At 50.3% G+C, this 21,759-nt stretch overlaps 2 protein-coding genes across 3 annotated transcripts; one reads left to right on the forward strand and one right to left on the reverse strand.

Annotated features, from left to right (window-relative positions):
• Positions 1-2,256: 2,256 nt before the first annotated feature.
• Positions 2,257-9,889, forward strand: LOC100191455 (uncharacterized). Of its 2 annotated transcripts, none has more exons than XM_035967648.1 (3): positions 2,257-4,750; positions 4,916-5,133; positions 6,979-9,889. In XM_035967648.1, exon 3 carries the CDS (start codon positions 8,159-8,161, stop codon positions 9,608-9,610), a length of 1,452 nt encoding a protein of 483 aa, XP_035823541.1. In that variant the 5' UTR covers positions 2,257-4,750; positions 4,916-5,133; positions 6,979-8,158; the 3' UTR covers positions 9,611-9,889.
• Positions 9,890-10,151: 262 nt separating this feature from the next.
• On the reverse strand, positions 10,152-16,003 carry LOC103625980 (protein FLOURY ENDOSPERM 6, chloroplastic). Its single transcript, XM_020537899.3, has 9 exons — positions 15,122-16,003; positions 14,955-15,029; positions 14,753-14,865; positions 14,048-14,245; positions 13,731-13,963; positions 12,844-12,989; positions 12,611-12,758; positions 10,613-10,681; positions 10,152-10,542 (listed from the first exon to the last, which is right to left on the reverse strand). Exons 1-9 carry the CDS (start codon positions 15,676-15,678, stop codon positions 10,447-10,449), a joined length of 1,635 nt encoding a protein of 544 aa, XP_020393488.1. The 5' UTR covers positions 15,679-16,003; the 3' UTR covers positions 10,152-10,446.
• Positions 16,004-21,759: the final 5,756 nt, after the last annotated feature.

Here is a 21,759-nt window from a genome sequence, read left to right on the forward strand (position 1 = left end):
GTAGGAGAAGGCAGAGGTAGGAGACAGAGATAGGAGACAGAGATAGGAGAGAACAGGGAGCTCTCTTCAGAGTTTTCTATTGTTCAGATATTTCCCACCTCGCCCAAGGCAGAGTTTACTACTTATTACAGACAGCCTGAGACATACACCACGGAAACGCAGCCCCACGCGACAGACACGCACATGTCACTTCCACTCCGGGCCCGCCAGTCGGACGTTGGCACAGCGCTCTCTTCTTCCAGGCTCGCGACCAAGGGGCGGCCTCTGTGGTGTATCCGCTGGTGGTAGATGGGCTGTAACATTGAGAGGCGGAGGTAGGCTGGCATGGTGCGATGCGATAGTGCAAGGTATGCCGCTTGCAATGGCCATGTTTGTTTCCGCTTCTCACAGCTTATAGCCACCAAAAGCTGCTGCGGACTGCCAAACGCTCAGCTTTTCAGCCAGCTTCTATAAAATTCGTTGGGGCAAAAATCATCCAAAATCAACATAAACATATAATCGGTTGAGTCGTTGTAATAGTAGAAATCCGTCACTTTCTAGATCCTAAGCCCTATGAACAACTTTATCTTCCTCCACACGTAATCGTAATGATACTCAGATTCTCGACACAACCAAATTCTCTCCACAGCCAGATTTTCAGAAAAGCTGGTCAGAAAAAAGCTGAACCAAACAGCCCCAATATCTTGCTCTTGCGCCGACTCGCTGAATGGGCGGGCGCAGCCATGTAGCGCCGTTGACTCCGGAGTGCAAAAATGGTTTAGATGATCCAATCCATTGTTGTTCGGCCTTCGGACCTGTGGATTGTGGGCTGGCTGTGGCTTGCCGCGTATGGGCTTTCCGGCCTTCTAGCGCCGTTATTGTAGAATACAATCAATTGTTCGCCTGCCAGAAATCTAGGTTTTATAGCCAGCGGAGCGGATGACACACCATCGACCGCAGCTCGCCGGTTTGTTTCCCCAATACCAACGCAGCACGCAGAGACGCTGATCGCAAGCCGGGATTTTGCCGATGCTGGTGAGACCGTGAGAGCGGCCATGTTGGCCCCTGTTGAGTGCTGGACTGCTGGCCCCTGTTGCCTGCCCAACACACAGCTGACCGATGCCCTTTTCGTTTCTTACAGATTGGGTGGCCTAAATAGTTTCTGACCGGATTACTTTACTAATTTATTGATAAACTTTGATCGGATAGAACGGTTTCGAGTGTAATCGATATAAAACGAACAAGGCAATTGCACAGTCCCAACTCAGAAAGCCGAACCATTTTCCATTGTTGTTTGTTGACTTTGGTTCAATATAAACGCACAAATCATTTCAACGAAAGACGTACTAATTTTACTATCAACGTGATCGAGTTTGTCGAATCTTTAACTTTTTGGGGTCCTCCGCCACTGCAGTGCGGAGAATCAAAGACCGCCACATTTGCTACTCTTGTACGTTCCAAAGGTTGGTATCGACTCGTTTTCGTGCTCTCTGGCTGCACCAAAAACGTACAGTGCGTAGAATGCTCAGCAGTGATCAGACCAATATATGCATCGACGGTTACATTTGTTTTGTTACGGTTTCTCAAGTGCCTCGAGATGCATGGTATTACCTAAAAGATTTCTGTCCTTAGAACTCAAGCCCGATCGACTTCTGTCTCAGAAGATTCGTACATCGAAAATCCTACCAAGTAGATATATATCGAACCAAATATCCAGTGCCACCTTAGCAAAAGTGCTTATTAGCATCTTAATACAGACATGGGCTTCTCCACAACCATAGTATATACAGCATGGTCATCTAGCATTAATTGAAGACCATTAACACAACACAGCAAGTCAATCTCTCCAACCAACTTGGCTTCACCACCGACGACGACCGTTAGGAATACATTGTCAGTTACCTAATCAGTAATCACAACACCCCAGATTGATAGCCAATCCGGTGGTGCGTAGCTTGGTACTCGCATTTTAGTAAGAAGCTTTGTTCGGATGGTTATTGTTCGGTTAAGATCAGCGGCAGATTCAGGAACGAGTTTAGGGAGAAGCTGATTTTCTAACATGGGCCGGTGTTTGTCAGTGTTATCTGACCCCGATAAAATTTATAAACCCTTTAGAAAACACCGTTAAAGTTCAAGAAAAAATGTATCATGTAGTAAACCTGACCTTGATGACCTCGACAATAATTTTTTACTAGATTCGTCACTGTTTTCTAGTGACCAATTGTGGAGGTAGCACAAGCTAGCAGAGAACGTTTATTTCTTCTTCTTCTTCTTTTCTTCCTACTCCTTACTTATACTCTATCTTTTTACCTCTTTTCTTCAATAAAATGGGAGGTTTAATTTCTCTCTGCTTCTTCTTGGTCCTCTATTCTCTTGTACCCTACACCTTTGTATGGATGTGTAGGAGGGGGGTGGAGCCTCCAGCCCCCTTCAAATCCGCCCCTGGTTCGTTCGGATAGGACAGCGTCCGGTGGCGTGGAGACAAATCTGCCAACAACTGCAGCAACGAACCCTGCGTGCGTGCGTGCGTGCGGGGTGTTGAAGCAACTAGCAACCCAGGCAGCGGCTGGCCCTGCGGTCCAGTCCAGCAGCCTCCAACTACTCAGCCGAACCCTTGAGAGGCGAGAGGGAGCGGGCCGGGATTGGTCTCCGACTTGGTTGATCGGGTCCTACCGTCCTACCGCCCGCAAAGGACCCGGGTCCAGGCAGGCCAGGTTGCCGTTTCCCCACGTTGTCATCAGAGAGGTAGTAGAGCCACGCACACCATGCACGTACAGTGGGCCGCAACGACGACGCAGGCGTGCATACAGATTCGCACAGCAGTCGACCGCGCTGCAGGCACGTACGTAGGGACGGCGTTTCAGGCAGCCTTCCTTCCAACGTCGTTGCGCTGCACAGGTGAGGCCAAAGATGGTTCCAAGACAGGAGCCGCGCCATCGGATGCCTCAGATCTGGAACAGGTTCCTCACAAGCCAAATTAAAAAAAAACAATGCAAATTAAAAATGGCGTCTGTGAATCTTTATTATTTGACCCGATCTGATATGTATCAGATCATCAGGATTGGATAGTAAGACTAATTCAAGTAGCCAGCTGGCTGTCAGCAGTCACGGGCTCACTCGTCGATAATACTACGACGACTGATTATATAAGGCGGGCTTCTCGGTACCTAAACTCTTTCAAATCCTTATCCAATAACTCCTTTAGAAAATCTTCCATCTAAATCCAATAGCAGCAGAGAAGGTAAACTGTTAAACCAAAACGTGACCCCCTCCCCTGTCACAAAACGTGCCCCCCTCCCCTTTGGCTGTATCCTAAATTACAAGATATATTCCAATTTATTTTTTAAAAAATAAAACATTTTGGTAATTAAATTTATAAAAAACTATAACATCAAACATGTATATTATAGAAAACGAATAATGAAAAAAATATAGATATTATTTTTACTGTATAAATTTAGTTAAATTCGAAATATCTCGCCTTCTCAAGAAAACCAGAATGCCTTTATAATTTATTAGGATGGAAGGAGTAATATATGCGCCAATATAATACTACGGGAAAAAACTACATTTGATGCGTTGTTGTCAGGTTAGGTCGATCCGTAACGACTAAAGCGCCGATGGATAAACAAAGCCGCGGGCAGGATGGATCGACGACGCCACCTAAAAATGGGCATGTGAAGTGAAGAAGGCTTTTGAGATATTATTACTATTAATATAGCCAGTGACCAACCATTGTGGACGAACAATGCGAACCGACAATAATGGTGTACTGTTTGAACACACACACACACGCACTCGAAAGTCGAAACCATCCCCCTTCCTCGTGCCTGCCAGAGAAATGCCTTTCAGAGAACATCACGTTTCCCGTATAGGCCACGGCAGACGATACGACGATCGATGACTTCTAGCGGGTGAAACTAAAGCAGAGAGTTTTTGGAAGGTGTGTGAAGGCAGCAAATGCATGGTTCCGAAAACCCTAGACCCGACGAGGACGACGACGGCACCACTTGTTGACCGCAACGCAACTCGATTGCCCGCGCCATGAACTCGCCTTGTTGCGTTGGCCGGACTCAAAGGCACCACCCTTCCTTGCCAACTTGTAACAGCGACAGGCGACCACCAGAGCCCGTCGTACATGCGCGCAACAGCAGCTATGGTGGATTCAGATCTGCTGCCCACCCTGACCTGACCCCAGGTCGCTTTCAGAAGTTGGGGGGACGACGAGACGCAGACGAAGGCAGCGTGGGGAGTGGAGGACCAGGATGTGATAAAACACAATGTCAGGGTGGTGGAGGAGCGGGTGGGGGGAAATAAAATAATGATAGAAAAGAATTCCCGAGCCACTGCTGGACCCCGTGACTGACTCTGACCGACCGCAACGCCACTGTTGCCTGGCCTGGGTGGTGTGGTGGTGGAGGTGGACTGGTGGGATTGGATTGGGGAGGCCTTTTTTATAAACCGGTATAGTAGGCATATGATGCTCTTCTCATTACTGACAGGCGCCAGAGAGAGAGAGAGAGAGACCACAACTCCTCTCGCCTCGCCTCGCCTCGCCTCCCCCGGGGAAGAAGAGGAGGAGAGGGAGCTGAGCAGCAGCCGGCCGACGCGGGAATGCTCGTCGGCGGCGGGCGGGACGACGAGGAGGTGCTCCGGAAGCTCAAGAGCATGGACGTGGACAAGATGGAGAACGGCGGCGGCGGCGGTGAGGCGGAGAGCCCGCGCCCCGCCGTCAAGTACCACGGCTGGAAGGCCATGCCCTTCATCATCGGTGCGTGCGCTTGCTGCCAGCTACCTCTCTCTGTCTCTCTCTCTCTCTTCTCTCGCGTTGTGTGCCTGGCGCTGCCAATGGCAATGGTGGTGGCGGCGGCCGGGTGACACAGACACTGACTGCTGAACTGAATTGCTGTCGCGTGCCCGTACGGCGTACGTGCAGGGAACGAGACGTTCGAGAAGCTGGGGACGCTGGGCACGTCGGCCAACCTGCTGGTGTACCTGACGCAGGTGTTCCACATGCGGAGCGTGGACGCGGCCACGCTGCTCAACGGGCTCAACGGCACCACCAGCCTCGCCCCCATCGTCGGCGCCTTCCTCTCCGACGCCTACCTCGGCCGCTACCTCGCGCTCGCCATCGCTTCCATAGCCTCCCTCATCGTAAGCGCCATCTCCGCCCCCCCTCTTGTACGCGTGTTGCCTTAATTCGCGACGACGTCCGTCTGTCTGTCGTCGTTGCGGCCGGGTCCGGATTCGGGGGTGGGTGGTGGAGTTCAGCGGCCGGGCAGGGTGGTTGACGGGTTCCTTCGTGTTAGGCTGCCCGCGGCCGATCAGATTCAGCTTTTTGCGATGACGACGGTGGGGTTGGTGGCCTCTTCGCTGTGTCCCGGCTTGCGACGAGCTGGACTCACTCTTTCCTTTGTTTTTCTTCCCTCCCCACGACTCCTTCCGCTGGATCGGAGAAGACAAGATGGCGGGCGGCACATGGGACGAGCGCACACGTGCACGCTCGCTCACTGGCTCCTCGTGGTCGCTTCTTCTCCGAGAATCTGGACGAGCGGCGGGCGTGTTTGGTTTTGCTGCTGCCTTATACTACCTTAGCTCACCTCGCTCTGGGCGAGGTTAGCTTTTACCAGGTCTGGAGAGAGCTAATCTGGCTAGCTCAAGTTGGTTTGCAAAAATCATGAAACACACGAGCAACGAGCTGACCTTGCTGCACATTCGAACAAGCTGCCTGTGTACTAATATTTGATCTCACGAAGTCAAAGTGGCTCTGTTTCGTTATCAGAAACGTTTCGATACAAATTTAGATCTGAGACATTTTTATAAGACTCTAGATCCCTACCATACACACTCTCAATTGACGTGTAGAGAATGCGTAGTACGGATCAGCTACCAACCCTGCGTCTTAACGGGTCAAATTGGTGGTTGGATTGGTGTTGTTCGAGTCCCGGTTTAATTTCTCTCCCCCGATTAGTCTTCACCGATTCAGCTCAGCACCCTGCACATATTTATCTATAGGGATTTCTAATATATATGTGCCGAGAAGACACTGTCTTATCTTACACATGTATATGGTTGTTTAGGATTCCTTATGCACTTTTTTTCTGACAGAACGCACAGCCTGCAGAAGCTTCCGCGCCATGCTGCATCTGTAGATTTTTTTTTTCAAGTGTCAAAATAATAATAAAAAAGCAAGCACGCTTAGTGATTAGTCACATCCAACACGGTGGGTGAGCTAAATATCACAGCATTGCATCCAAAACAAAACCTACCCGCGTTTGTTGGCCTTGGCTTGCTAGCTAGCCTTAGGATGTGTTTGGTTTGACTTTTGCCCCCCTAAAAGCCAAAAGTCAACCAAAGGGCTGGATCCAGGAAGTAGCTTTTTCTAAAAGCCGACTTTCTCGTAGTGCAAATCTGAAAGCATCTCTGGACCTGCTTTAAGTGGCTTTTCAGATGGAACTATGAAAACATATATCGAAGATTTTTTAACGATTTTTAGTGGTTTCCACCAAACGATTTTTAGTGGTTTCCACCAAACGGTTTTTAGCTTTTTAACAGCTTACAACCTACAGCAGCTTTTTCCACAGCTCATAGCCCACAACAACTTTTTTCACAGCCACAGCCCAACCAAACAGACCCTTAGCCTCGCGTGCTGCACTTTGCACTTTTAATTCCACAAATCAGCATGGCAAAGGGCTGCCTTTAATTATACTCCACCCCACGGTTAGCACCAGACACTCATGATTAGCGCCGCGCTAAGCCGTATTGTAGTGCCCTAAAAATCCATCTGCTTGTTATCATGGTGACCATTAGCTGTGGCCTGTGGGAACTGGGAAGGGAGCGGGTGCAGCCGTGGAGGTTGGGGGTAATAATGAATCACGATTCAAATATTTATTTATGGTTTGTAATTAATATTAGTTTAAAAATAAGTAAAAATAGAGTCCGACCATTAAACTTTATAGTCAAAAAATTAGAGTCTATTATTATCATCTCTACGTGCAGGTGCGCTCGTCCTCCTGGCCGGGTCGTGTGGCCCAGATGCCCACCGGCCAGACAGGAGCTGCGTCCGCGTTGCGTCGGCGGTGCGGTGGGGACGGAGATCCGGTGCCCTGCCTGCCCACACCACACGGCCGCGTGGGAGGCGTCCTCGCGGTCGCGCCGCCGGTTTTGTTCGCTTGCGACGCCGGTAGGCCGTAGGACGCGGAACCGGCACGATTACACGCGTGGTGTCGGGCGACCGGAGCGGTGGCGTCGGAGCCGTGCACGTGCACGGCAGTGGGGGGCTGGGTGGGTGGGTGGGCGCTGAGCGGTCACTGCACACGGGCAGGATGCGTCGGTGGGGGTTCCGTCTCGGTAGTCGGTACGGGAATGCTTGTGTTGTGTGGGTCTGGCTGGGCTCTGGGAGTCTGGACCAGGCGGCGGCTAGGACTAGGAGCAGCGCCGGCGCAGCCAGAACACGTGATGCGGGCGTAGTGTCCGCTGTCCGGATCCCATCTCGTATATAAAATAATAGTAGTGTCGAGGTCCAGCCCAGACTCGAGAGGAGATCTCTCTTCCGCTTCTTGAGAAGTAGTAGTATTCGGATTTCCAATTCCACCGAGGTCCCCTATGCAATGGCTATAAAACGAAGCTGCTGTGCTTGTTCTCATGTGGATTGTGGCCTCCATGTGCGCCCAAATGGTTCGGTTACCTTATCCGTAGTCAGGATTCCAGACATCTCTGTCTACGAAGTGACCGCCAACAACCTGTAGCCGCACAATGACAGATTGACAGCTACATTCACAGACTGAGAGGCGACAATAGGAGCCACCCATTCGTGGACCGTGACACAGCAAACCATGGCAGGCCTCTCTTCGCCGGTAACACTCTGTCCTGTAGCCGGCGACGGTTGGGTCATTGCAGTGGCCACGGCGGAGAACGAGGTCTTTGTCTTTCCTAGCATCTGCTACAGGGTTGGGCCGTTGGGAAATTTGGAGCGCGTACGGCAGGAAGGAGAGATCGTTGGCCTGGGCTTTACACGTGCTAGGGAGCACAAATGGGCCATGAGCCCATGACCAAAGACTCGTGATTCTGTCTTACGTTACGTACACCTGATTCGATGCGTACGGAAATGTTCAACCAGACCTGCGCTCCCTAGTCCCTCCGACTCAAACACGCATAGTAAACTAACTACAATGTTGCCATGTTGGCATGCTGCTCACTCGTTGGTTCCATTCCATGCATCCACCACCAGGGCATGTTCCTGCTGACGCTTACGGCCGGCGCGGACAGCCTTCACCCGCCGGAGTGCAGCGTGGGGGAGACCTGCGAGAAGGCAACGTCGTACCAGTTCGCGGTGCTCTTCGTCGCCTTCGCGTTCCTGGTGCTGGGCTCGGCGGGGATCCGCCCCTGCAGCATGCCCTTCGGCGCCGACCAGTTCGACCCCCACACGGAGTCCGGCAAGCGCGGCATCAACAGCTTCTTCAACTGGTACTACTTCACGTTCACGGCGGCCATGATGATCTCCGCCACCGTCATCATCTACGTGCAGAGCAACGTGAGCTGGCCCATCGGGCTGGGCATCCCCACGGCGCTCATGTTCCTGGCCTGCGTGCTCTTCTTCATGGGCACGCGCCTCTACGTGCGGGTGAAGCCCGAGGGGAGCCCCTTCACCAGCGTCGTGCAGGTGCTGTCGGCCGCGCTCAAGAAGCGGTCGCTGAAGCAGCCCAAGGACCCGAAGCAGGACCTCTTCGACCCGCCGCACACCAGCGCCATCGTCACCCAGCTCGCGCACACGGACCAGTTCCGCTGCCTCGACAAGGCGGCCATCGTGGCGTCCCAGGACGAGTTGCGCCCCGGCGGCGCCGCGCCCGCGGACCCCTGGAGGCTCTGCAGCGTGCAGCAGGTGGAGGAGGTCAAGTGCCTCATCCGCATCGTGCCCGTCTGGTCCACGGGGATCATCTACTACGTCGCCGTGGTGCAGCAGTCCACGTACGTGGTGCTCTCGGCGCTGCAGTCCGACCGCCACCTCGGCGGCGCCGGCTTCCAGATCCCCGCCGCGTCCTTCACCGTCTTCGCCATGCTCGCGCAGACGCTGTGGATCCCGTTCTACGACCGCCTCCTGCTGCCCAAGCTCCGGAAGATAACCGGCAAGGAAGAGGGGTTCACGCTGCTCCAGCGCCAGGGCATCGGCATCGCGCTCTCCACCGTCGCCATGGTCATCTCTGCCATCGTCGAGGACCGGCGCCGTGCCATCGCGCTCAGCCAGCCGACGCTCGGAACCACCATCACCGGCGGGGCCATCTCGGCCATGTCCAGCCTGTGGATGGTGCCGCAGCTCATGATCCTGGGCCTATCGGAGGCATTCAACCTCATCAGCCAGATTGAGTTCTACTACAAGGAGATCCCGGAGCACATGCGGAGCGTGGCGGGGGCGCTCGCATTCTGCAACCTGGCACTCGGCAACTACCTCAGTGGCTTCCTGGTGACCATCGTGCACCGGACCACGGGGTCCGGGCAGAACTGGCTGGCGCAGGACCTCAACAAGGGCCGCCTCGACCTCTTCTACTGGACCATCGCAGGCATCGGCGTCTTTAATCTCATCTACTTCGTCATCTGCGCCAGGTGGTACAGGTTCAAGGGAACCAGCAACTGATCCGCCGAGGTGACCATATATCGTCTCTCTCATGGTTGGACAGGTTGGTGGGGTTGGATAATTATGTTATGGCCTCTCTCTTTTTTGTTTATTACTTTATACCTTTGTTACTGGTCCTTTCATTTGAATCTATAGGATGATCAAGTGGCTGATGAAAGAGGAGAAAGAAACAAAATAGTTGGTTTTTTGTAATTTGTAAGTGGTTAAACTGAAATACAAATGGATGTAAGCTTGAATGAAAGTTTAGCACAGTTACCGACCAGCTTATGATTACAAGCATTTACTCCGATGACATGCCTTCAGCACTTCAGTGACGCAGACCTGGATAAACGAATGCCGTACCTGATCATCGTTCAGTTTCAGCACTTCAGTTACATATACATAGCTTCATGCCCAGAGGCAACAAAGATAAAATTGACCCTAGGATGCTTTTACCTTCACTGGAAGAAATCCCTTCCCACCGTAAACAAAATCCCCCCGGCGATTCTTAGCTGCATTCTATGTGGGGGTTAGAACGACGATAATGTAACTCCTGCAAACAAATTTTGAAATAATTTCGATAATAGACCACCTCACTGCATATGTACATCACAACATTGTTAAACAAAATCATGAAGCTGGACCAACACCGGGGAGAACGATGGGAACAAAAGAATATGCATCTACTTCCTTCTCCTATCTCAACAGGTTTCAATAACACCCTACACTGTTTATGTTGCACACACCTATCTAGAAAAGAAAGAAAAAATTGAAGGGAAAGTTGATTAGTTACATGGGGGACCGACAAGGTGCTAGGCAAATGATCTACAAAAATGCTACCGGGTGCAAACTTCAAGTCAAGTGACAAGCAGAAGGTTGTTTTCATGCCCATTGTTATGCACGGTGGGTCGCAGCGGATCATTCTTCCAAACACCGTCAACGATAAACTTAATCTGGAGAACAGTTGGAAACTATCAGATGATGTAAGCATATAGATTGGGAGTAAAAAGGGCAGATGATTACCTCATATCTACCAGGGTACAGTCTCAGATTTAAGGAAAACATGCCGTTTTCTGATCTTTCCAACTTTCTCTGCAGTGATGTTTAAAACTAGATTATTATATCCTTAGAAATGAGATGGCAATGAGGAATAAGAACATATGTGGATTATCTTTCAAATATATGGATATCACCATGCAAGCAGAGAGTTACACTAGCATCAATAGATTTCCTACACCAAATATGACTTGCAAAAATCGACTTTGCATTTGTTGCTTGGAAACAGAATCGAAGTAATGTTCTGGTTCAAAATCTGCTTAGGTCCTTAAAAGGACGGCAAGCATGGATTGGTGAACTGTGAACCTCATTGAACTCAGCAATATTATACCCACTTACTAACCATTAAGAAAAGTCTGATAAATCCAGCACAACCATACAAAGACCTACGGTCCTACAGATAAGTGTTCTGACTCGCAAGCAATTAAGCTGCTAATCAGCAGTAATAAACAACAAAATATATTTCTTGTTCTAGGATGTGACCAAGGCATCACGCTATGCGCTATCATGAAGCTAAAAATGTGTGGAGTGTGGACACACATGATTCAAAGCAGATATATAAATTATGCACTTCTCATAGCTATTGAAATATAAGTTGTTTTAGATATTGACAATCTATGAGGTGGAACTTTGAGTAGCAAATTCTATGAAAAATGTTATTGAAAAACATATTACGAAGTGCTTTTCAAGATGAATCTACCAACACCAATATTATCCTGTCAATCTACCTAACTCATCATGTAATGGTTAATATTTAAAACTTTTCACCTGAATGAATCCTAGAATGACTTGTATTTAGGAACAGGAGTAGTACTAATGTGTGACATAAATCAAACCTTAAACTACTCTATCGGTCTAAAGCAAATAGTTCCATAATAATTAGTGGAGAAGGTTTTATCTAGCACCCTTTTATAATGTGATTGAGATGTGTGGACACACCAGTCACCAGCCATACAAGTTTCCAATTAGCAGTCTTTTGCAACAACTGATCTTATCAGTCCTGTTGAAACCTGCCGTTCTTTGCTGCAAGCGATCGGTATGGCAGATGAAGAATGTAACTGTTGGATTGCCGCAGGTAATGGGGTTGGCTGCCTGCTCGTTCTGTTGAACGCTTGGGAGACCTTTGATATTGTGGTTGTCACGTTTTCTATGTAATATCACGTAGATGGTTGTGCGTTCTAGCGTTGTCTAGGATTTCCTCTCACCATCCTCGGCAGTAGCAAGTCACTTTTGTAACAAACATGTTAGAGTACACCTTGCTCTATCAGCTTAAACTTTTAGGTTGGATTAGTTGGTGCATGCAACTTTTTGATTCAAAGGTAGATGTCTCGAGTTCTAGTCCTCATTAGCATAATTAAAAATAATAGTAATTGTTGTTCGCTTCTATTCAACATTTGAGGCCTACGAGAGTCAGAAGCTATCATCTCTTTAATAACACCTACATTTATTAGATAAATTTAATACTCCCTCCGTTCCAATTTATAATTCATTTGACTTTTTTGCCCTAAGTTTGACCGACTCGTCTTATTAAAAAAAATCACAATTATTATGAATTTGTACTGTGGTATTGTTTAGCATATAATATACTGTAATTTTAGCTTTGATTTTTCAATTTTTCGCAATTTTTTTTAATAAAACGAGCCGGTCAAACTTGATCTAAAAAAATTCAAACGAATTATAATTTGGGACAGAGGGAGTATAATATTAAGGACAACAACAACAAAAAATGTTTGCTAAAAAAAGAATGGCAGAACCTACAGGTGACATCTCTTTAACGACACCTAAATTTATTAGAATAAACTTAACAGAATACTAAGGACGACGACGACGACGACGACGACGACGACGACAACAACAACAACAACAACAACAAAAGAGTATTATATGAATGCGCACATATCTTGTAATACCTTAGTAAATTTTCAGTTTTTACGACACAGGTTGGACTTTGGAGTAGGCACTTACTTGGCTTGTCCAGCCATCAAAGGACCCAACCAGCAAAACATCTGTAGCAGGGTTGGCCCACATAATACAAACAGTACGGAGCTCATTCAGTGCTTTCTCAACTTCATCAAGCCTCCTTTGTTTATCTTCAATTATTTTGTTCCTTTCACTGATTATGTGATATATTTATAATAGAGTAAGTAGGAGAGAATGAGATGAAATATGAAGCATAGATGATTAATATGAGGGCATACATTATCTCAAGTGCGATCTTCCCTTCTAACACAGCTATTTTGGCCCGGATTGATCTAAGCTCCTCCTGAGCTTGCATTACCTTTGTCTCCTCAAGTTCCCAATCATCAGAGATGTCATCTAGCACAGTTGCTCCATTACTATTTGACTGAAAAAGTAAACAACAGACTAAGAAAGCCTTAGAGAGATAAATATAATCCCATTAATATGTTTAAAATGAGAAACATCTCAGAAATGTAACTAAGACAGATGTTCTATCACCATTTAAATGGAAAAGGAAACAAGATATTTAGAATACAGCTCGCATGTACAATGCCTCTAGAAACATTAACAATTTCCTGAGGTCATTACTGACACTGTTTGCTTATTGTGCCATATTGCGCTTCTGAAAATTTTGAAACATCAACTGATTTGTAGCTAACTACAGAGAGAAAACACTCAACACTGAAATGGGTCATCCTCTACTGTCAACTGCAATCATTTGTGCATTTGTGTGCCCAGTGTTTTAATGACAGTTAGGTGTTCGTGAAGATATCATTACTTACTCAGAGTGTATATAGGGGTTGTAATGGGCTCTAGATTTTACACTATAAAAATTAAGGATCGAATCGGGCTCTATTCCTATTCATTTTTGAACTAAAATTAATTAAGAGCTCTAACTTATTGTGAAGAAACATTTGGATCGTGATCCATTACCACCCCTAATCAGAAGCTTCCCATGATGACTATGTGTGGGTGGGGGTCAGGTTTGTTGGTGTACATCAAATAAAATTAAACATAGCAGGTCAGTTCTACCATGTAAAGTCCTAGCAACTGTGGACAGGTAAAGAAAAGTGAATGCAGTAAAACTTTTTAAACGGGGAATTTGATAATTTGAAGAGATACACACCATATGTGATAAGACTTTATCAAATCTTGATCTTAATGTCTTCAGAGCAGAAGAAAGGTCCAATTCCAGACTTTGAAGACGTGAATGTATCTCATCTCTTTCAGTGCCAACACCATCACTAGGATAATCACTTACAGCCACACCATTAGATGACCTTTGAACATCATTTTGCACAGATGCAATGTCACCATGTTGGGATAATTTTCTTCTTTCAGTAGGTAGGACCTCAGCCACTGCAGAAATTAAATATATCAAACAAGCAATTATGTAACAAATATGATGCACTATAGAATAAAGATGAGAAGCAGACGTATAACCTTCAAAATGAGATAAACCACCCTTGCCAAGGGTCCATGTTTTCCATGCATCATTGCTCGAACTCTCTAAGGTGTTGTTGCCCTCTATTATTCCATTTTGATAATGAGATCCACGGACACTTCCATTCTCAGGTACCCTTCGAATATGTCTGCCGCCAGCCGCTATATGACTAGGAGCGCCACTGTTGCCAGCTAAAGCTGTACATATGCAACATAGTTGCATCAGTTTTGTTAAATATAAAAAAATGGGACGCAATGATCAAAGATGGAGACAGAAGATATAGTGCAGAGTACTAGCTAAGCTAAATCAGTTGTTTTCAGTTCATAGCTCACTTGAGGGCAGGCTGAAACTAACTGCTGTGAACCTTCCGTTGATGCAAAGGAAAAAAGAACAAAAAAAATAACTCAGTGGTGCTTTTGCAATTAGCCAAAAATTCAATCATAACGTGAATGGTGTGAACCGTGAACACATGAACATCAGTGCTACTGCTACGACGGATCACAGAATAACCACAAATTGCTGTCACTATTCAATTTCACTAGGCAGACAAAAAGGTTACGTTTGCTGTGTAGCCTTAAATGGACAACCGACAAATCGTCAGACATATTAGAGTTTGGCAAAGGAAGTACTACTAACTCTGCACAATTAGAAACAAGTTATGTTCCTGAAGAACTCATACTCTGTGAGAATTTAAACCCACATACCATCATCATCACTTTGTTCCCGTGTGTCGTGGGTACTACTCCGTGGAGGTGGCCGCGCTTGCTCCCTATCCTTCTGCAGCCTGGTGAGCATCCCCTCGATTCCTGATTTGAACCTGACCTCGCGACAACAACCGTGAATAACATGATTAGCCAGCAGAGCACCACGGGATTGAACCAGCTTTGAGCTTCAGCATGCGCCCACCTGGTCTCCTCTGTTTCCGGCTCCCGCCCAGATGATGACGCCTCCTCTTCGTCGTCGTCCTCCTCCTCCTCCTCCCTGCATCGGAAACAGCGAAATTCAGCGAGCCATCGCGCATGACATAGAACTATAGAACGACACAGCGGAGCACAGCAATCCCAGCCACCCACCACTCGGAGTCATCCACTGAGCCCGGCGCTAGGTCACCACGGTAATACACGCCCGTCTCGGGCGGGTAGTCAGGGTGGCCCCCGCCCGATGAGCGCGGCGCAGCCATCGTCGCGGGCCCCTCCGCGGCGGTGGAGGACCAGCCGAGGGAGAGCCAGCCCCCGCTGGACGCGACGGCATCCGCGAGGTCGGAGCGGCCCGCCGCGACGAGCTCCTCGCGGGTGGGGAAGGCTCCCGGCTTGGCGGAGCGGCACATGAAGTCGTAAATCGCCGCCTCCAGCTCCTCCTGGCCCCGAGCGCGGGACGCGGTGGCATTTGCGTGGCGCGGAGGCGGCTTTGGCTGGGAGGGCGGGCGCGGCGCAGGCGTCGGTGTCTGCCGCTGGGCTTCAAGGCGGCGGCGGCGGTATGGTTGCCTGGAGTGCGGGGACGCGGAGGAGGACGACGACGCGGCGAGCGGTGCGGGCGGGTGGCGGCGGCGGCGGCAGGAGAGGCGAGGTGGCGCGGGTAGGATCAGGGTTGGGATTGGTGGTAGGAGCTGGGAGGGGACGAGTGGGGGCATCGCGGTCGCATCTCTCTCGGCGCTCCCGCTCGGCGAGGAGGAGAATTGAAGTGAAGCGCAGAGGCAGAGGAGGGAGGCGAGAGGAAGATCAGGAGAGGGCTACAGGCGGTGGCCAGCCAATACCAATCCCCCGCGCTCTGCGCCTCGTGCGAATCGAATGGCGACCCCGCAACGCCAACGCGCGCTCGCCCAAGCAGGCCCAGCCGTCAGGCGCGCTGTGCAGCCCGCCTCACACGTACCGACCGTGCCTGCCTGCTCTGGCTACAGCTGCAGGCTGCAGCTCCCGCGGCCCAGAGCCCCACGCGGAACGGTCGAGTGGCTCTCGCCGTCTCGCGCACGGCGCACCCGCGCGTCGCATATGGGCACGGGGGGCGTCGGGCGCGGACAGCGGTTTGCCACTTTGCCCTCGTGCGCTTGCGTGACAGCGTGAGTTCACAATCAGTTTTCGCCGCGGAACTTTGCGCCCCGGGCTCGGGAGTTTTCGTGGCCACAGGCCACCAGCCTACCAGAGACCAGAGTACAGTACCAAGGATGAGGGATGGATCGCCCGGGCCCTCGATCCGGACTCTAGAGACGGCGACACGTGACATAGGGACTTTTGTTTCGGTTTTTTTTTTCTAATCATCTTTTCTGAGAATCTATATATGAGTAGAATGGATTACATGCGGAGTAAAATATAAATGCATCCATAAGGTTCAAGATCTATGAAGTGACGGATTAGTAATATTACAACAAATCGAACGAATATGTGTCCATGGTGATTTTGAATGGTTTTTAATTACAGAAGCAGTCTGAAAAACGAAGTATTTGACGGTAGTCACTAGCTTTTGGTGGCCAGAAGCCGAGGAAAAAACTGAAACAAAGATGCCCATAGAGCAAAAATTTAAACCTACATACGGAGGTGGAGACTTGGCCATCAGTTGATTCCAACCGCATCACCACGTATGTATTAGGCTATTAGCCAATCTAATTAACATTTTTTTACTGTCGTCACTAGCAATTACAATAAACTAAAACCTCATTAATTAAATAGTATATTCATTAATTACTAGGTACCTACTAGCTTAATTAATTAATGTGGCTATGTTTGTTACTCATAAATATAGAGAGATCAATTTTATCACCATGTTTCCAAAAGTTGGGAAAAAATATTGCTATGAAAAGTTCAAGAAAGAAAGGCCTCGGTCAGTGTATTGCTCTGGGCCCAAAAAATATAGATACAAACTTGCGCTAGGGGATGGGGATGGGAAAATTTCATCCCGACTTGTTCGGTCTAAAGTGGATTGAGAAGTATTGGAGAGGATTAAATCCCCTCTTATACAAGCCTCGTTCCCCGCGGGGCCCGTTAAACTTGCATGTGATGATGTTTTATATAATAGTTAATGTTAAAAATAAATAATTATCTTATCAAAAGATCAGTTATTGTACAAATGTGTTTTTTTATATACACATAATGGTTTCTTACATGTGATAATGTTTTGTATTAATAACATATGAAGTACGTCATGATTATAATTTAAGCGGGCACTGGGATCCCCGCGGGGACAAGGGGATTTATCCCCGCTGGGAATAGAGACGGGGAAGAAATATCCCCCGCAGGCATTCATGGGGATCCCCGTAGGGAAATTTTCGGGAATTCCCCATTGTCATCCCTATGCATGGACATGTCGGCTTGATTGTGAGGCGTCGTTGTTTATAGCATATACAACCCAATTAAAATAAGAGATCTCTCGATGGGTCTCTAGAAAGCCAAGTGAAAAAAGGACAGACTATTCAGAATTATATATATTGTCTCTTAGTTGTATTAATTATTTAGAAACTCATGAATGTATCATACAATTCCTTAGATGTCTTCTATATCTAGAAAACTGTTTGGAGATCTTTAAGTTGTACGTGCCTAGATGCCCTTAGAGCTTGGGGAGGCCATATGAGTTATTATACAATGATTCCCACCTTCCAAATTATAAAGTATGTTGATGCACTATTGTCGGCGTTTCGAGACCGGGGGGTCTCCGAGCCGACGAGTGAGTGTGCCGCGTGCCCCAGCCCAGATGGGTCGAGCGCGTGGGCGAGCGCGAAGGGGGGAGAGGCGAGGTGTCCGGAGACGGGCGTGAGAGAGGTGGAGATCCCGCGGCCTTCGTGTTCGTCCCGCGCCCAGGTCGGGTGCGCTTGCAGTAGGGGGGTTACAAGCGTCCACGCGGGTGAGGGAAGCGAGCGGCCCCAAGAGAGCGCCTGTCCCGTCCTCGTCCCCGCGCGGCCAACCTTCTCTAAGAAGGCCCTGGTCCTTCCTTTTATAGGCGTAAGGAGAGGATCCAGGTGTACAATGGGGGTGTAGCAGAGTGCTACGTGTCTAGCGGAGGGAGAGCTAGCGCCCTAAGTACATGCCAATGTGGCAGCCGGAGAGATCTTGGCACCCTACTGGCGTGATGTCGTGGCTGTCGGAGGAGCAATGGAGCCTGGCGGAGGGACAGCTGTCGGAGCGGTCGAGTCCTTGCTGACGTCCCCCTGCTTCCGTAAGAGAGCTGAGAGCCGTCGTCGTCACAGAGCTTGTGGGGCGCCATCATTGCCCATCTGGCGGAGCTAGCCAGAGGGGACACCGGTCTTGTTCTTCGTGACCCGAGTCGGCTCGGGGTAGGATGACGATGGCGCTTCCCGTTGACGTGGCGGGCCTGTGCCCTAGGTCGGGCGACGTGGGGGCTCCTCCGAAGCCGAGGTCGAATCTGTCTTCCGTGGCCGAGGCCGAGCCCGAGCCCCTGGGTCGGGCGAGGCGGAGGTCGTTCGGCAGAGGCCAGGGCGGAGTCCGAGCCCTGGGGTCGGGCGAAGCGGAGTTCGTCGTCTTCCGGGTCTCAGCCCGAGTCCGAGCTTTGGGGTCGGGCAGAGCGGAGTTCGTCGTCTTCCGGGTCTTAGCCCGAGTCCGAGCCCTGGGGTCGAGCGGAGCGGAGTTCGCCGTCTTCTGGGTCTTATCCCGAGTCCGAGCCCTGGGGTCGAGCGGAGCGGAGTTCGCCGTCTTCCGGGTCTTAGCCCGAGTCCGAGCCCTGGGGTCGGGCGGAGCGGAGTTCGCCGTCTTCCGGGCCTTAGCCCGAGTCCGAGCCCTGGGGTCGGGCGGAGCGGAGTTCGCCGTCTTCCGGGTCTTAGCCCGAGTCCGAGCCCTGGGGTCGGGCGGAGCGGAGTTCGTCGTCTTCCGGGGCTGAGCCTGAGTCCGAGCCCTGGATCGGGCGGAGCGGAGCTTCCTATGGCGCCTTTGGCAAGGCCTGACTGCCTGTCAGACTCACTCTGTCGAGTGGCACTGCAGTCGGAGTGGCGCAGGCGGCGCTGTCCTTCTGTCAGACCGGTCAGTGGTGCGGCGGAGTGACGGCGGTCACTTCGGCTCTGCCGGGGGGCGCGCGTCAGGATAAAGGTGTCAGGCCACCTTTGCGTTAAATGCTCCTGCAACTCGATCAGTCGGTGCGGCGATTTAGTCAGGGTTGCTTCTTAGCGAAGCCAAGGCCTCGGGCGAGCCGGAGATGCGTCCGCCGTTAAAAGGGGGGCCTCGGGCGAGACGGAAGTCCCTCGAGGTCGGCTGCCCTTGGCCGAGGCTAGGCTCGGGCGAAGCGTGATCGAGTCACTCGTATGGACTGATCCCTGACTTAATCGCACCCATCAGGCCTCTGCAGCTTTATGCTGATGGGGGTTACCAGCTGAGAATTAGGCGTCTTGAGGGTACCCCTAATTATGGTCCCCGACAGTAGCCCCCGAGCCTCGAAGGGAGTGTTAGCACTCGCTTGGAGGGTTTCGTCGCACTTTTTTGCAAGGGGACCAGCCTTTCTCGGTTGCATTTTGTTCCGGTGGGTGCGCGCGAGCGCACCCGCCGGGTGTAGCCCCCGAGGCCTCGGAGGAGTGGTTTCACTCCTTCGAGGTCTTAATGCCTTGCGTAATGCTTCGGCTGGTCTGGTTGTTCCCTCATGCGATCTGGCCATAGCCCGGGTGCACGGTCGGGGCCCAAGCTCTCGGGCTGGTATGTTGACGCTGTCAACGGTCTGGCCGGAGCCGGGTTTGCGAGAGCAGCCCCCGAGCCTCCGCACAGGGCGAGAGGACGATCAGGGACAGACTCGGCTTTTTTACATACGCCCCTGCGTCGCCTTTCCGCAAGGAGGAGGGGGGGAGAGCGCCATGTTACCCTCGATGGGCACCGAACATGGTGTCTCCGGTGAGCTGCAAGCGGGTGATCCGAGTGGACGTCCGTGCCCCGTTCGTTGGGGGTCGGCTAGGGGCCCAGAGGCACGCCCAAAAGTACCTGCGGGTGATCTGCCGGACCCGGTCCCCTGGCAACGGGGTCCGAGGGCTCGATGCCTCCCTCCGATGGGATTCCGTTACAAGATCGTTCCTGAAAGGGAAATGTGCCCTTGGGCCATTTCTAAGTATTTTGGTGATTGAGTGCCAACACAAGTGCTTAAATGTGAATTCATGTTTATGGATGAATAAAGTGAAAATCAAGAGCAAAGGTATGTTTCTAAGTCTTAGTACATTGGTTTTGTGTACTAATATACTTGTCTAAGTATTGGAAACAGGAAGAAAAAAGAAAAGAAAAGAGTTGGCTGTGTACAGCCAAGAGGCTGTTTCGGTCTGGGCACCGGACTGTCCGGTGGTGCACCGGACAGTGTCCGGTGCGCCAGGCTGCCTCGGCCGAAGTAGCCGCTCTCGGGAATTCGCTGACGGTGTACGGCTATAATTCACCGGACTGTCCGGTGTGCACCGGACTGTCCGGTGAGCCAACGGTCGGCCGGGCCAACGGTCGGCCGCGCGATCTGCGCGTGACACGTGGCCGAGCCAACGGCTAGAAGGGGGCACCGGACTGTCCGGTGTGCACCGGACATGTCCTGTGCGCCAACGGCTCTCTGGCGGGCAACGGGCGGCTGCGCCATTTTAGGAAGGAAATCGGGCACCGGACAGTGTCCGGTGTGCACCGGACTGTCCGGTGCGCCCGACGACAGAAGGCAAGGATGGCCTTCCAGATTTGTTCTCAACGGCTCCTAGCTGCCTTGGGGCTATAAAAGGGACCCCTAGGCGCATGGAGGAATACACCAAGCAACCTTAGAGCATTCTTGATCATCCACACTCAGTCTTTGCGCATTCGTTTGTCATTTGCAGTGATTCGAGCTCCGTTCTAGTGAGAACTTTGAGATAGTCTTTTGAGCTCGATTCTTGGCCGTGTGTGTGCGCATTTTACTGGGGATTTGTGTGTGTTGCTTCCCTCCCTTACTCCGTATTTCTTTGTGAATCTCAAGTGTAAGGGCGAGAGACTCCAAGTTGTGGAGATTCCTCGCAAACGGGATATTGAAAGGAAAAGCATAACACTGTGGTATTCAAGTTGATCATTGGATCACTTGAGAGGAGTTGAGTGCAACTCTCGTCCGTTGGGACGCCACAACGTGGAGTAGGCAAGTTTTGTACTTGGCCGAACCACGGGATAAACCACTGTGTCTTCTCTGTGTTGATCTTTTGTGGTATTGTGTTTTGTTGAGACTCATCTCTAGCCACTTGGCGATTATTGTGCTAACACTTAACAAGTTTTTGTGGCTATAAGTTTAAGTTTCACAGGATCACCTATTCACCCCCCCCTCTAGGTGCTCTCAATTGGTATCAGAGTCGTTCTCTTCAAGAAGGGACTAATCGCCCGAAGAGATGGATCCTAAGGGGAAGGGAATCGTGATCAACGACAAAGAGAAGGAGTCCTTCGTCAACGAGCCGAAGGATGACAAGCCTACTGACTCGGGCTCGGGCCACAAGCGTAAAGATGGGAAGAAGAAGAAGACAAGGCGCATCAAGGAGATCGTCTACTACGACGATAGCGATGAGTCGACTTCTTCCCAAAAGGACGACGACAACGACTACAGGAAGACGGTCAATTCGAACTTTTCATTTGATTATTCTCGTATTCCACATAGTTCTAATTCGCATTTGCTTTCCATTCCTCTTGGCAAACCTCCACACTTCGATGGGGAATACTACGGATTTTGGAGTCACAAAATGCGTAGTCACTTATTCTCTCTCCATCCAAGCATATGGGAGATTGTAGAGAATGGAATGAAATTTGATAGCTCG

This window comes from Zea mays, chromosome 5 (assembly GCF_902167145.1).
Source record: "Zea mays cultivar B73 chromosome 5, Zm-B73-REFERENCE-NAM-5.0, whole genome shotgun sequence".
Taxonomy (NCBI): Eukaryota; Viridiplantae; Streptophyta; class Magnoliopsida; order Poales; family Poaceae; genus Zea; species Zea mays.